The sequence below is a fragment of the Pithys albifrons genome, chromosome 8 (genome assembly GCF_047495875.1).
Source record: "Pithys albifrons albifrons isolate INPA30051 chromosome 8, PitAlb_v1, whole genome shotgun sequence".
In the NCBI taxonomy this organism is placed as follows: Eukaryota; Metazoa; Chordata; class Aves; order Passeriformes; family Thamnophilidae; genus Pithys; species Pithys albifrons.
In genome coordinates this window covers 20,264,567-20,278,715 of record NC_092465.1, presented here as the reverse complement: position 1 = coordinate 20,278,715, position 14,149 = coordinate 20,264,567, and the positions used below count along the sequence as shown (strand labels likewise).

General features: G+C 38.9%; 1 protein-coding gene across 9 annotated transcripts in view; it reads left to right on the top strand.

Moving 5' to 3' along the window:
- ABCB11 (ATP binding cassette subfamily B member 11) overlaps nt 1-14,149 on the top strand; it is a 64,043-nt gene that overhangs the window by 43,865 nt on the left and 6,029 nt on the right. For all 9 annotated transcript variants that reach the window (XM_071562139.1, XM_071562140.1, XM_071562138.1 and 6 more), the window contains 9 exons: nt 240-410; nt 776-977; nt 1,694-1,772; nt 2,703-2,838; nt 4,343-4,501; nt 9,537-9,641; nt 9,739-9,900; nt 11,777-11,980; nt 13,847-14,088. In XM_071562139.1, coding sequence (XP_071418240.1) covers nt 240-410; nt 776-977; nt 1,694-1,772; nt 2,703-2,838; nt 4,343-4,501; nt 9,537-9,641; nt 9,739-9,900; nt 11,777-11,980; nt 13,847-14,088 — 1,460 coding nt within the window. The remainder of the gene's footprint in view (nt 1-239; nt 411-775; nt 978-1,693; nt 1,773-2,702; nt 2,839-4,342; nt 4,502-9,536; nt 9,642-9,738; nt 9,901-11,776; nt 11,981-13,846; nt 14,089-14,149) is intronic.

Sequence of the window (14,149 nt, the reverse complement as noted above, 5' to 3'; positions counted from 1 at the left end):
TCTTGGAGCTGGAAATTCAGTTCAGGCAAAATGATGTTATATCTTATGAAGAAAGTTGTTTCACCAGTCGTCCTTAGAATGTGCTACACTAACAATGGTTTTGTCTTTCAGAGACAATAATTTTTTTAAGTCTACTCCACGGACGAATCTGAGAGACATTATACCAATGTCTTCACCAGAAGCTTAGCATGCTTTTTGGTTATCTATTTCATTTTCACTTCACTTTTTCCTTCACACAGCAATTTGACACTCATGTTGGAGAGGGTGGAAGCCAGATGAGTGGAGGTCAAAAACAGAGGATAGCTATTGCTCGAGCTTTGCTGCGAAACCCCAAAATCCTGCTACTGGATATGGCTACGTCAGCACTTGATAATGAAAGTGAAGCTGTTGTCCAAGAAGCACTTCATAAGGTTTGCTATAGTATGACAAAAATCAGACTTGAAAGGGCAGAAATTATTTTTAATGCGCTCTGTGGAGGGCGCTGCTGAATTGCAACAAATCAGTGAGAAGCTCTTCTTACTAATTGTTTCACATGCACAAGTAGAACCTTAGTATTATTTACAGAGAGTTTTTGTCCTTATTTTGGGACATTAACAGAACTCTATAGCTGCCTTTGCTCAGAAACAGATGCTCCTCTGTGGGTTATGGGTGGCGTTTAAGTCAAAGTCAGCTGGAGCTAGTCCTGTTAGTTTGACGAGGCTGTAGATGACACGGTGCCGATTCCACATGTGTGTGCTGTCCTGGGAACAGGGCTCTTGCTATTGTTTCCCTCCAGGCTCGCCTCGGCCGCACCGCAATTTCCATAGCTCACCGCCTGTCAGCCATCAAAGCTGCTGATGTCATCGTTGGGTTTGAGCACGGAAGGGCTGTAGAGAGAGGAACTCACGAGGAACTCTTGAAGAGGAAAGGTGTTTATTTCATGTTGGTGACCTTGCAAAGCAAAGGAGACACAGCACCTAATAGAGAAGAAACAGAAAGTAAGCATTTTGTTTCCTTTTTTATATTATGTAAAATTCCACAGAATGCAGATTTTTACAATTTTTGTTTTAATAAAGACTAGTTGCTTTTTTTATTTCTTCTTTACTGGCTAAATTGTATCATTCATAGAAATCATACGCTGACAGCCCTGGCCAAAGTGGTTTTGCTGCATATGCACTAAATGACCTTCCTAATATAGATGTGCCCTGAAACAGTAGTTCTGACTTGCAATACCCATCATTTGAGTGCCAACCCACCCACGGAGTGCCAACAGTCCAGACCTGCTGCATTTGATATTCAAGCAAATTACTGAGTATGCTGAAACCACCCTATCTTGATAGAAGCTGATTTGAATCAAAGCTTCTGGAAATTAAGGTCTAATAGAATGATCTGTTGTATTTTTGTGAAGCATCATACACTGGATATGTTTACCTTAGGAGAGCAATTATGGAGTTAAACTAGTGAAAAAGCCTTTAGCAGTCACATCCCAAGTGAGATGGTCCTTGGGCTAATATTCAGTTAAATTCATGAAGTCAAATAAAAATATAAACCTTGTGATACATGTAGGTTTAGTAGCAAGGTTGTATTACATGCCTTTCCTTCTACCAACTATTTATGACTTGGAGATATTGCACTGTTTTGCCAAGCCACAGAAAATTTAGTTTGCATTCAATTTTGGCACTGACTGAAGAGCTCCATATACTATATTTTGCAGCTGCAGAGGATAATGTGGTTGAGCCAGCTCTTGAGAAAGTTCAGTCATTCAGCAGAGGAAGCTATCGGGCCAGTTTGCGGTGAGTCTTAAAAATGGTTGTTAATATCAATATATTTCCAGATCTCTATACTTCATCCCACTATTTCAAAATCCCAATAGTGCTAATAAATCACTTCTCTGTATGTTGCATAAAAGGGAGTTGAAAGACTGCAAGAATTTTACTGAGATAAAGTTCACTTGGAAAGAAATAGTTGACTAATAATGTTACTGATTGAAGTCCATGGATAAATAGCAAGGCTCTTAATTTTGCTCCTCTTTCTATCCATAGTACATTCCAATTTTGATTTACTGTGTTAATGCTCTATTTTTATTGTTAGTAACATTCAGCCACATTTGTAATATCTAATGCACTTTCAGTCCAGTCCCTTGAAAAATTACTTGCTGTGCAATCACTTGAGAAATCAATGCAATCTGCAAGGGTGTTTTAATTATGGCTTCTCCTTGATGGAAGCTAAAGCATTTTACAAGCCAGACTGTCTTGTACTAGGCACTTATTATTTCTTTCAGTCAAGCCCATGTCAGACATATGCAAATGAACACATTTACATTACAGGGTCATGTTTTGTCAGAGATAGAGGTGGGTTGTTTCAGCATCCTATTTTGCTAGACTGCATTATTGATAATGGTAATGATGATTTGACTTGGCATCCTAACAACTCATGCAAATCCAGTAGTACACACCGGAATTTTACTTAACACAGTGCATGGTAAATCTAAGACAATGCCTGAGTGGTATCAGTGGAATATAATTTTGAAAAGTATTTGCCACTGTTGTGTGATGTTTTTTCTCAAGAAGTTGAAAGAACATAGAAAATAAATAAAAGGTGTGGGATTCCTAATAATTGCTTCAATGCATTCTGATTTAGTTGATATAAAAACTGCACTGCTTTGCAAGCAAGTATTATGTTAGTGAGCTGTGAAGAACAGACCATTTGTGTCCTCTTTACAGAGCTTCACTTCGCGAGCGCTCAAGATCTCAGCTCTCTAATATGGTCCCTGACCCTCCATTATCTATAGGAGGAGATCACGCAGAGTCTACGTATCTTCCGTCTTCTTATGGAGAAGATGATGGAAAAGCAAAAAAGGTCAGGTCCAATACCGTGTTAGGAAATTTTCAACCAAACAGATTATATTCCTTGGTAATGAGCACTTACAGATAGATGCCTCAGTTAGAGGAGTCTATGGCAGATATGTCTCTCGGCTTGGTTCTCTTCTCTGCTTAAACAAAACCACAGCTTCAATTTTTACCTCTCTGTAAACCCTAGGCTGCATTTTGATGGCTGTTATGCTTGCTGGTCCATATAAATTTGCAGAGGAGCATGACTTGGTGAATTGATACATGTTGTAGATTTAGTTGAAAACCACATATTCATAAAAGCTTAATTAACTGACAAAAAGCAAACTGTTCAGTCTGTGAAATGTAATAGCCACTCAGTGATACAAATGACATTGCTTCTTGTTCAGTAAAGAGTAAATTCTCTTTTGTCTCAAAATCATCCTGAGACTTGAGCAGAGACACTCCCTCAAAACAGCTTAACCCTGAGTCTTTTTGCTGTCAATGTCCTTGTGCAATCAACTGGCAGAGAAAATAAAGGCAGCATACCTTAATATTTATACAGAATATGTAGGAATATACACAGTGGGTTTCCAAAGTGCTTATGATGCTCCCTGCACCAATTTGCATGGCTGTGGTTGTTCAGTGCAGAGAGCAGCAGTGAGAAGTCAGTGTTCTTGCTGTTGCTATGTCTATTCTGTGGATAAGTAGAGGGCTTTAGTGCTGTGACTGTGGCACTAACTCAGAAGGAAGAGAAAATACAAGATGTTTCCACCCACTCCTCCTTGCATATTTCCAACAGATAGGTCTTCACAGTGTCTCTTTTGTCTGGGCATTTCTAGGAACTGAGGGAGATGAGTGGAGCTGAGCACACTAAGTGTTAGAAAAATTCTGGACAAATCAAATTGCAGGATAAGTTATAATTTGATGATGAATATTCTGCTCTTACTGGGCATAATTATGGGAATTCAACATACAGTCAGAGGATGTTTCACATTAGGGAGTCATAATTAGCATGTATAAAGCCTGAATCCAGCTATCACTCTGAGATCTCTCTTGTTTTAATTATATCCCATACCTCTTAATTTGATGCAGAGTCTGATCAATGTGTTCACCCACAATACTTAAAAGTAATATTTAAGGTGATTCAATGAGTGACACAAACTGCTTTTGAGGAAGTTTAGGTTTTGCATCACACCTCATCTGGATGCAGATAAAAGGAAACAGCCTGAGTTTCAGTGGCAGACAATCTTGAACTGGTTGCAAATAACCTCTACAATTGGAATCATTAGAGCTGCACAAGGCATAACTCTCTCTCTTTTTCTCCAGGGACAGTCAAGGTAGTCATTTATGTAACCCTCTTGTGACTCAGCAGGCCTACAAAAGAGCTCCGGTCAGCAGCCATCTTTTCCCCCTCCTGTACAAAGCTAGAGCAACAAATTGGGTGTGAGATGGCCGTTTAACAAACTAGGCTGTTTTATCTCACTGTGAAAGGGGGAATGCACTCACTTCCTGAATCCAACCTGTTTTTTTAGGAATCTGTTGTGGAGGAGGACGCCAAGCCTGTATCATTTACCAGAATTTTGAAGTACAATGCCTCTGAGTGGCCATACCTGGTGCTTGGATCTCTGGCAGCAGCTGTCAATGGAGCAGTCAATCCACTCTATGCTTTGTTATTCAGTCAGATTCTTGGGGTATGTTATGGTAATGTTTTAAAGTGTATTTTAGCTCTGAAGCAGAAGAGAATGAATGTATGATGTACAACCTGACATCCTTTGGGCAAATCTTTAGATCTCATCAAGTAAATGGGGTTAGCCTTCTTGACTATAAACAATTATTCAGTAGAGATATTTATGTCACTGTCATCACACTATTCATAGAGCTCTTTGAAGGGATAGGCTTATCAGCATTTGTCATGTGTTTTTCATTATCTCTCGTTCACTTTCCAAGAACTGTTGGGAATGGGCTTCTATACTTGCATACTGTTTATTTTAGATGAGACAAGATGTACCTCATATGCAGGTGTATTAGAGAGAGAGACACATGCAAAGGTCCTTCCATGCAGAATTTTATTCTACAGGCTTGACCAAGCCTTTGAGAAAATGCTGGATCAGATCTAAAAAATACTTCACTTTTTTGTTTATATATTTGAGGCAGCTCTTTGGTGCCTGCTCCCTGCAGAGTGCCTAGGGAGAGGCAGATAATTGTAACAGGGTTCACAGCTGCATCAACAAGTTTGGAAGACAAGCAGGAAAGAGGAATATGCTTTAAACCTTGACATTAACTAGAGGATGCAATACCATCAAAATCCGCATTCTATCTTGAAACTTGTGGAGTTCAGCCAGGAATGTTTATTCCTTTAGAAACTTGCTGTGACAGAGAGGATGCTTCCTCATTTGTATAACAGCTTTCTGGGAAAACATTTGCCAAGTTAGCAGGAAACTGAAGGACTGCCTGAAGATACTCAGTGCTGTTCTAACTAAGCCTAGGAAAGCACTCTAAATGTTCAAGAATTAGACTAGAGAAGACCTGTCTGTTGATGCTGTTTTTATCAGGTAAAGTAGGAAGAAAATGGGAATGCCACTGTTGTTTTATTGGTTTGGTACCCATCTGAGGTAGGATAAAACTTGTGTTTCCCGTTTACTTGTTTCGGCCATGGTAAGTACATATGTGTGCAAAGCGTATATGACCTAAAGGGTAGACAGATATTGGAGGTCCAACACCTCTCAGATAGGAAAGAGGAAATGAATAAATGCCCCAGAATCTGAGATGCTGATAGAAAAGGGTTGATAAAATGCTTCTAAGAGCACTGCCAGCAATCTGTCAAAAGAAAGATTGACCTTTTGCTGTTTGGTTTTTTGGAGGAGTTATTTTGGCTTAGACATTTCTCTCTAGGAAGATGCTCAGGTCTTTGAATTGCATTCACTTGCAGACTGACGCTTGCTAGGTAAGATCCGAGAAGGTACAGAGCAAAAGACATTCCAAGTACCTGTTAATACACTTAGTAGCTCCTGGCCAATCTTCTTGGCCTTTTAGCCATGGGTGTGCCACCTCCAAACACTTTCTGCATGTCTAGACCTCATGCCAAGGACTGTGGTGTTCACTAGACAGCAGGTGAGACAGGGCTATATGCATTCTGCAATGAATCTAACCTTTGATTCCTTTGGAGAGAGGTCTTCTAGACCCTGGAAGGTCTGGGGCTGTCATCCTGCAAGATTCTGAATACCTTAACTGACAAGGATGAATTCCTACTCTTGAAAGGCTTCAGTCCATCAAAGGGGAAAGGCTGCAAGAAAAACAAACCTATAATGAACATGAGCAAAGTCCAACACCTGTGTTTCATTATTCATAAATTTAAAATATTTGTGCCTGGTGTCAAGGCAGTCAGGCAGATGGAATATGCATCTGCTTTCAAATGTGTCTGAATATCTGCAATGTTATTGTGTCAGACACGTGGGCTTGTAGTCTGGAAAAAATGTGCTGGGGAAGTGAGGGGAAAGATCCCCACAGCTATGAAGTGAAAGGATAAATTTAGCTGAGTCTGCCTGAAGGTTTTCAGAAATTAATCCCAAAAAGTCAATGAAGAACTGGATAATACCAGATATGTACCTTTTGAACAAATTTCTCAATAGTTTCTTCTTACTTATGCTTTGTTTCTCCCTGTGGCATAGTCTCAGAGTATAGGAAATGGATTCTTTCCAGTGAAACTCAACCAGAAGGTGTGCTTTGACTGCTACAGGTCATGCAGCCCGTGACTCCAGATCAAAGATAGTCAATATTAAAACTGCTGGAACACACATGGTCTGAACATGAACACATAAGCAACAAACCTTGCTGTTTATAGACCTGATGCTTTTGTCCATGCTGCATGTTACTGTGATCAGTGTTATTCTTTGAAATCAAGAACATAGGTCAAGACCATAGCTGAGTATGTTAGAATAGTTCAATTTTACAGGACAGATTTGCAAGGGGGAAAAAATCCTTTGCTATACAGAGATCATTTCCCAAGGATTGTTATCCACATTTTCTTCTGCAGAACTATAAATTGCTATTGATCTCAGTTTAGGGAGAGTGTAAGCACACACTTCAGCCCATTCTTTTCTTGAGCTAGGATGCTTCCTTGAATCCAAAGCTTGCAGTAGGAATCCCAGACTTATCAATAACTGTCTTTATCAGAAACACTCAAGGTATGTTGCAGACATTGCTGTTCTATCTAGGAGCAGTAGAGGGCCTGGCCATAGGAACTGGAAAGGCCTTTCCAACATATTTCTTGCATAAGAAAATGCAGGGGAACCGCTTTGAATGTGAGTGATATGGATAGATTATTAAAGCACAGGCTCACAGCACTGTCCCTTTTCATGAGCACCTTTCATAAGCATGGATATGGATCTAGCCTCCATAAAATCAGGAACTGTGTTGCCTTTGACTTTCTTGAAATGAAGAATCCTACTTAGTCTTGCCTATCATCTAGTCATACAGAAGCAATGGGAAAAGATTTATGTATAACAATGATGAATACTTACTGAGACTCACTGTAAGGTCCCACAGCAAACTTTTATCTGTTTCCAATGCTCAGTCTTGTATTTGATATTCCTTTATAAGACTAGAGAGAAAAATTTCAAAGTGTGAAAAGAAAAATACAAAGTCCAGCCCATGCATGTATGGAGCCCATCCCAGGATTTCTGTATGACTGTACAGAGACAATGCTCAAGTGAAAAAGCCATCAGCATCTCTGGAGAGCAGGGGTTTTCATCCCTGTTCACAACTGCATATTTATCATAATCCATCACCTACTGTGTTTATCATACTGTGTCTTAGTTGTACTCATTAGGATTTCTATTAACTTAAACAGATCTTGCACTGCAACTACATGATACCAATGTTAACAAATACAATAGTGAGTTGTTAGTTATTCCCCTGGTTATGTTTTAGGCCAGCTCTGCTTGTGGCATGACCACTGCTATGAAGTGCACTTTCCCATTCATATTGCATACCATGATGATACAGGAAATACCATCACAATACCACAGAATTTCTGAAATCCAGAACCTCATAGGACACAGTTTATGAGTGCACTGAGTTCACCTTGTACTTCATTCTGTCCAAGTATTTAAGTAGAGTATTTCCCACAGAAAAAAAACAACACCACAAAACGCCCCCGAACAGTGATATCTCTTCTTGGTACATAACTTACAAAGGTAGATGAAGTCTGCTCAACAGCCTGTTCAATTTGAGATCAAACATGAATTATTGAATGTATAGTGGAATTCATTACAGGGATAGAAACAGCAGCAGACTATCATATGTTTTGTTTTTACTAGGACAGACTAAAACATACCTGGTGATTTTTTTTCTTTAAAACAAAGATTAATCTGAGAAAGTAATATACTTTCTAGTGATAAGACAGCATGGTATTGGAACAGCTCTTAGCTTGAAACACTAAGAGTGGTTTTGATATTATCCTCTTAGAATTTGCAGAACTTATTTTGTTCCCAATGTACTGATGTCCAAAGTTAAAATACTTGAAGTGAAATTCCCACTAGAGAACAGCTATTTCTTTTTCTCAAATTCATGCTCTAATGCTTTGTTATATTGATGCATAGTTCACTTTGAACCATAAATAACATGGGTTGGCCTTCTAAGTCTAGTACTTAAGTTTATTTTTCTGTAATTTTAATATTTTGCAGCTGTAATGAAAATTCCTTCTCTTTCTACTGTTAAATACTTACACAGAAGAATTTTGGCTTGTTTTGATACAAGCAAAAGTAGAATGCATAAGTTATTTTTTTACACCCTACAAATAACAGATGAAGAGTTAGTCAACTTATAGTAATTTTTACTTGTGGAATCCAATGAGAATTAATTTAAAGTTAGTGGAGAAGTACAAACATTAGCTTTGACCTATACTGGGAACCAGCAGAAATAGTTCAGATAAACAGCTTCAGACAGGTAAACTGACATACATATCAACTGCTCTGACTGAAGGGAATTGCTAAAGGATTGCTGCTTAGGTTTGGACCACTACTTCAGCAGCAACCAATAACATTGGAAGGTGTTGAAAAAGAACAGATATTAAGAATGAGAGGAAACTACCATGGAGACTGGTGCTGAATGGGGTGGAGTGGGTACACTTGAAGAACTAATGCTTTTTTCTCAAGTGCCCAGCAGTAAGTGAATGGCTTATATCCACACTCCTTCAGTAAAAGACAGTAAGTAGATTCCTCTTGGAGCCTACTTATGGCAATTATAGCATCTCTTAGTGTTGTGCAGGGAGTCATGCTGAGGCATAATTACTTACACACACTTTATTTTGTACAGCCCAATAAAGTTACAATTGGCATAGACCTGAGAGGAGATCAGGTGCTGCTGCACTGCTGCTTTGTTGCTATGCTATTTATTTCATTGCCCTTCTCTGGTTATCCTTGTTTAGAGTGGGAGGGTGATTGGTCAATTATAGCTAGGGATGGGCCAAAAGTAATAGTAGTGTGTGCAGACACTGAGTATAATAAACTTGTTCAACAGGAGAAAAACCCATTATGTTTTAACCCAGGCTCACCTTAGGAAAAGAAGGAATGGGGCCTTTGCAGGGGGTGAGGGGATGCTCTATATTCTGGCTTTGGTTCTAGGGTGGGCTTCTTCACTTGGCAATAGGGAGTCAAGAACAAACTTAACACACAGTAAAACTAACACTTCTAATATAATGCCACCTTTTTAAATTTTTTTTCAAAGACCTTCTCTATTCTTGATGAAGCAGAACAAAAAGTCCAGATCGATGGTGTCTGCATGCTCTTTGTCTTGGTGGGAGTTCTTTCGTTTTTCACACAATTTCTGCAGGTAATAGCAGTACAACATGCTTAAAATTTATTTCTGAACCCTTACTCTGTGGGTATCTCTTTCTTACAATGTTTGTATTTATTCTCATGCACCCCAGGGGTACACCTTTGCCAAGTCTGGTGAGCTGCTTACAAGGCGCTTAAGGAAAGTTGGCTTCCAGGCTATGCTAGGGCAAGACATTGGCTGGTTTGATGACCGGAAGAACAGCCCTGGAGCTTTGACCACAAGGCTTGCAACAGATGCCTCCCAGGTCCAAGGGGTAAGACCTGGTGGCTTGTGAACTGTTTTACTATAAGCGCTGATCGAAGGCCTATTTTGGCACATTGTCACAGAAATTACCTATTGTGCAACCAGCCAGCTGAATGTGCATCAGTCCTTGGTCAGCCAATCAAGCTATTTCTATTTACCACAGACTGTCAGTGTGGAACTATTATAGTGGTATTTCCTAAAAGCACCAATAGGGTCATGATTTATGACCCATTATTCCCATCTATATTACTAGAAAAAGAACACAGAAATCAATAAACTACCAACGAACAATAGAACAGGAAGGAACACCTGGTGCAAAAGTTTTAATTTCTTTTTTTTTTTTCCCCTGGGGATGAGCTAGCTTTTTGCCACAATGCCTAAGTGTTTATTTCAAAAATAAGTCAAACTGGTATTTTAGTAATATTGATCAGTAACCACATTTTCCAGTTTTCAGCATAGTATTGTGCATGTTGTGTGCATGTTTCGATTTGAACTGACAGCCGACCTGAAAAAAGTTTGCAGCACTGGCTGGTGTTCCAGCCAGGAATGCTGCAGACAGTTTCAGTGTTTGGGAAAATGAAGCACTGACTCCATGCACAGTATTTCTTAGTGGATGAGGGTTAAATCATGCTGAGCTGTAACTGTTACCTATCTGGACAGATCCTTTGTTAGGTGTGAGTCAGATGCCATTTTACTTGGCTCCAAACCCAGGAATTTTCTAGAAATGAAGAAGGAGATGTTCAGATTTCTTTGTTACAAAAACTGTTTCAGCTTGATTGAAGATGGTAGGTTAGTTTTGAAAAACAACTATTAATGAAGGTTTTAATAATTTAAAAGACAAATGAGAGAAGAGGTTTCCAAAACCCCTGTCAGAAGCAATTTCTACAGAATCAGAGAAACCAGATGCAAAACTTACAGGCACTTACAGGGCATATTTTAATTGAAACAAATACACTTGTAAACCACTGACTGAACCACTTAATAGCCTCCTAAGGGACATCTTTGTTTGAAGCACATGCAGAGCAGTGGGGCACAGCCATTCCACGCAGGGTCAGGGGAACAGAGCTACCTGGGCAGCAGTGCTCTCCACCTTTCACTGCCTGACACAGAGATTGCTGCAGGTCAGAGGAGCAGATGATGAGCATTTTGTGTTGCAAATTCACATCCTGCTAATAAATTCAATTGAAAATCATCAAGGATATCAAATGTACATTTTTATTCTAATACATAGCAACATAATTCCTATCTAGGGCTGCTATTTACTGCTATGAAAAAAGTAACTTTTAAGCAAATAAATCAAGTTTATTAAAAAGAATAGCATTGTTGAAGTACAGAAGGAAAAGATGAATGCATTCAATAAAGGTGATGTCAAAGCCGTATTTAATATTTTTCCTTAATAAGGAGATAGGCAGAAATGCAATTTGTTTCATCCTTTTTCAGTCATGTTTCTCACGGATTTTAGCACAGCTGAGGCTTTGTTGCTAACAGCTAAGTTACAAAAGGGTCCTGTTTATTATTTATATCTATATGGATAAGTGTAGGGGCTAAACAGTGTATTCAGATGAGTGATTTCTCAGGGAACCAAGGGAACTAATTTCGATAGTTAGACTATCTTTCTTACAATCAGTAGACAATCTTCTGAATTCTGAATAGAAATTCTGTGGATAAAAAGAATATTGAACATTTGTAGTCTTCCTCTTGATACAATTAATTGGAAACAGTCTATTCAGACAGCTAAATCCCAGTGCAGTCAGCAGCTATTAGTGCCTTATGCTATTTTAATGTAATTTGGTTTTCTAAAGTTTTATAGGAAAATTTATTTTAAGATTGTTGCAGTTAATATTGGAGTACAAGTCAATCATCTCTGTATTTTTTTTTCTTCAAAGGCAACTGGATCACAGATAGGAATGATTGTCAATTCCTTTACTAACATTGGGGTGGCCATGATCATTGCTTTCTACTTCAGCTGGAAACTGAGTTTAGTTATATTGTGTTTCCTGCCATTTTTGGCCTTATCTGGAGCTGTGCAGGCTAAAATGCTGACAGGATTTGCCTCACAGGACAAGAAAGCGCTGGAAGCTACTGGACGGGTAACGCTATTTAAAAGAATAATTAATATTTGCAGTCACGGGTAGTTGAAAAATCGGTCACTTGGGACCACTAGTAATTTAAATGTAATGGAACTGGCAATGTTTTGCACATAAGTTGCAATATTTTAGCCTGTCAAACTATTGAAACACCATTGTGAACTCCCTAACTGTAAAAGCATGTGCTGCATGGAATGTGACTGGCCTTTCAGAAGTTATTGAAGTGGTAGACACAGATCTCTCAGCAATCTAGTTCACCTTTGCTGGGTTTTGTTTAAACAGCCATTTGTTGGTGCCCTGTGATTATGTTGTCCTCAAAAAGCGATGATACTTGTTCACCTAGAAATCCTCATGTCTGAGAATTAAGCACAGAACCACAGATCAATATGTGGGTTTTAGAAACAGCATAATTGTTCCCTCAGTGGGCCAACCTAGACTAAGAATTAAGGTCTCATCTGTTACCAGCTTAAGAATCAAGAAGTAAGACCTGACCAACTGCCCTCATTCAGAATGGTTTAATATTTTACAAAAAGTCGTAAATCAAAATATTGTCTTCACTAATTGAGTCAAGGCATCAGTTTTAACTCAATAGAATGACCCGGAGGCTGTGATGAAAGGACACTTAATGCTTCAGCAGTTTTGGTGATGACTGATTCTGTCTGGTGTTATTTTCTAATTTATTTGCCAGCACTGCATCCAAATGCTAAAAACAGTGAGTTCTTCCACAGTGATTGCTCATTAGCCATGCTAAATATGGAAAAAACCCAGTCTGCACAGTCCAATTGGCAGTGCCTGTTTATCTGCTCCTTTACATTGTATGATAATGCAGGAGATTTGACTCTTAATTTTAGCCCAGAAAGAAACCTGAAATTGGAAGAAATATTTTAATTATCTATGTTCAAATCTTCTCCTACATGCTGAAAACATTTATAAGCCATATACTACACTATTGCTTCCCAAAGGAAAGTGCCACATTATGAAGCTTCCATCAGTCCAAGCAAACTAGAGCATTTTAAAACAATTTCTTAATAAAATTATTTGAGATAAGTAGGGTGAAATTAGGACCAGTCAAGCTATCCATTTACTTCTATAGATGAAACTTTAGTGCTCTTTTCTTTGGGACAGAAACTCAAATTCTGACTGGCAATAAATCACAACATGAAACCTACAATTAATTAAAGCGCCACAAAAGTTTCCATGGGGATTATCTCATAATTTCCTGTGTTGCATTTTAACATGTACAGAGGCAAGAGTTTGCTTACTCTTTGCCTATGTATAAGGTGTAAAAATAGTGGAAATTGTGTCACTGATGATTGATATGTTCCATCTCATCAGCCTTTTGGACATTAGAGAGGGAGGGTGAGCAGGCGAGGAAACATAATAAATGCAAGTGGTTTTAATTTATGAAACAGAAATTGGAGATAGCATCCCTTCTAACTCTTTCCCTGACTATTATCACAGAAATGAAAGAATTGAAATAATTAATAGATTTGTGCAATCAAGGAAATAACAGTGCTCTTAAAACCATTTTTCCTTTTGTGGATGTTGCATTTATTCGCATTATGTGAAATAAATCACAAGTGAGCATGTGCCTCATTCCCTAAGTGCACTTGCACTAACTCAGCTCTAGTGGCAGGGCATTGCTATTGAAGATTTCAGTAGATAATTTCTTGTAGGAATGGGTCTCTTTAGGCTAGCTGATATTTCAGCCAGTCTGTATCATGTCTGAATGAATTTATATATTGCAATAGTGTCCCTTGTTAGTGAAAGAATCATGCATTAGTGAAAGAATCATGCATTTGTGAAAGCACACTACTTTTCCAAGTAAAAATTTGGAGCTTTACCCATTTTTACTTTTTTCTCCTCCAGATTGCCAGTGAAGCTGTCTCTAACATCAGGACTGTAGCTGGGATAGGGAAAGAGAAGATGTTTATCAACAATTTTGAGAAGCACCTGGATATGCCCTACAGAGCTGCAATCAAAAAAGCACACGTTTACGGGCTCTGCTTTGGCTTTGCCCAGAGCATTGTGTTCATTGCCAACTCTGTCTCTTACAGATACGGGGGGTTTCTAGTTGAAGCTGAAGGACTCCATTACAGCTTTGTGTTCAGGTGAGAGCCTGCCCGGAGCCACGAACAGGTCTCCAGAAGTGCTGGGCTCTGTGCAGTGTTC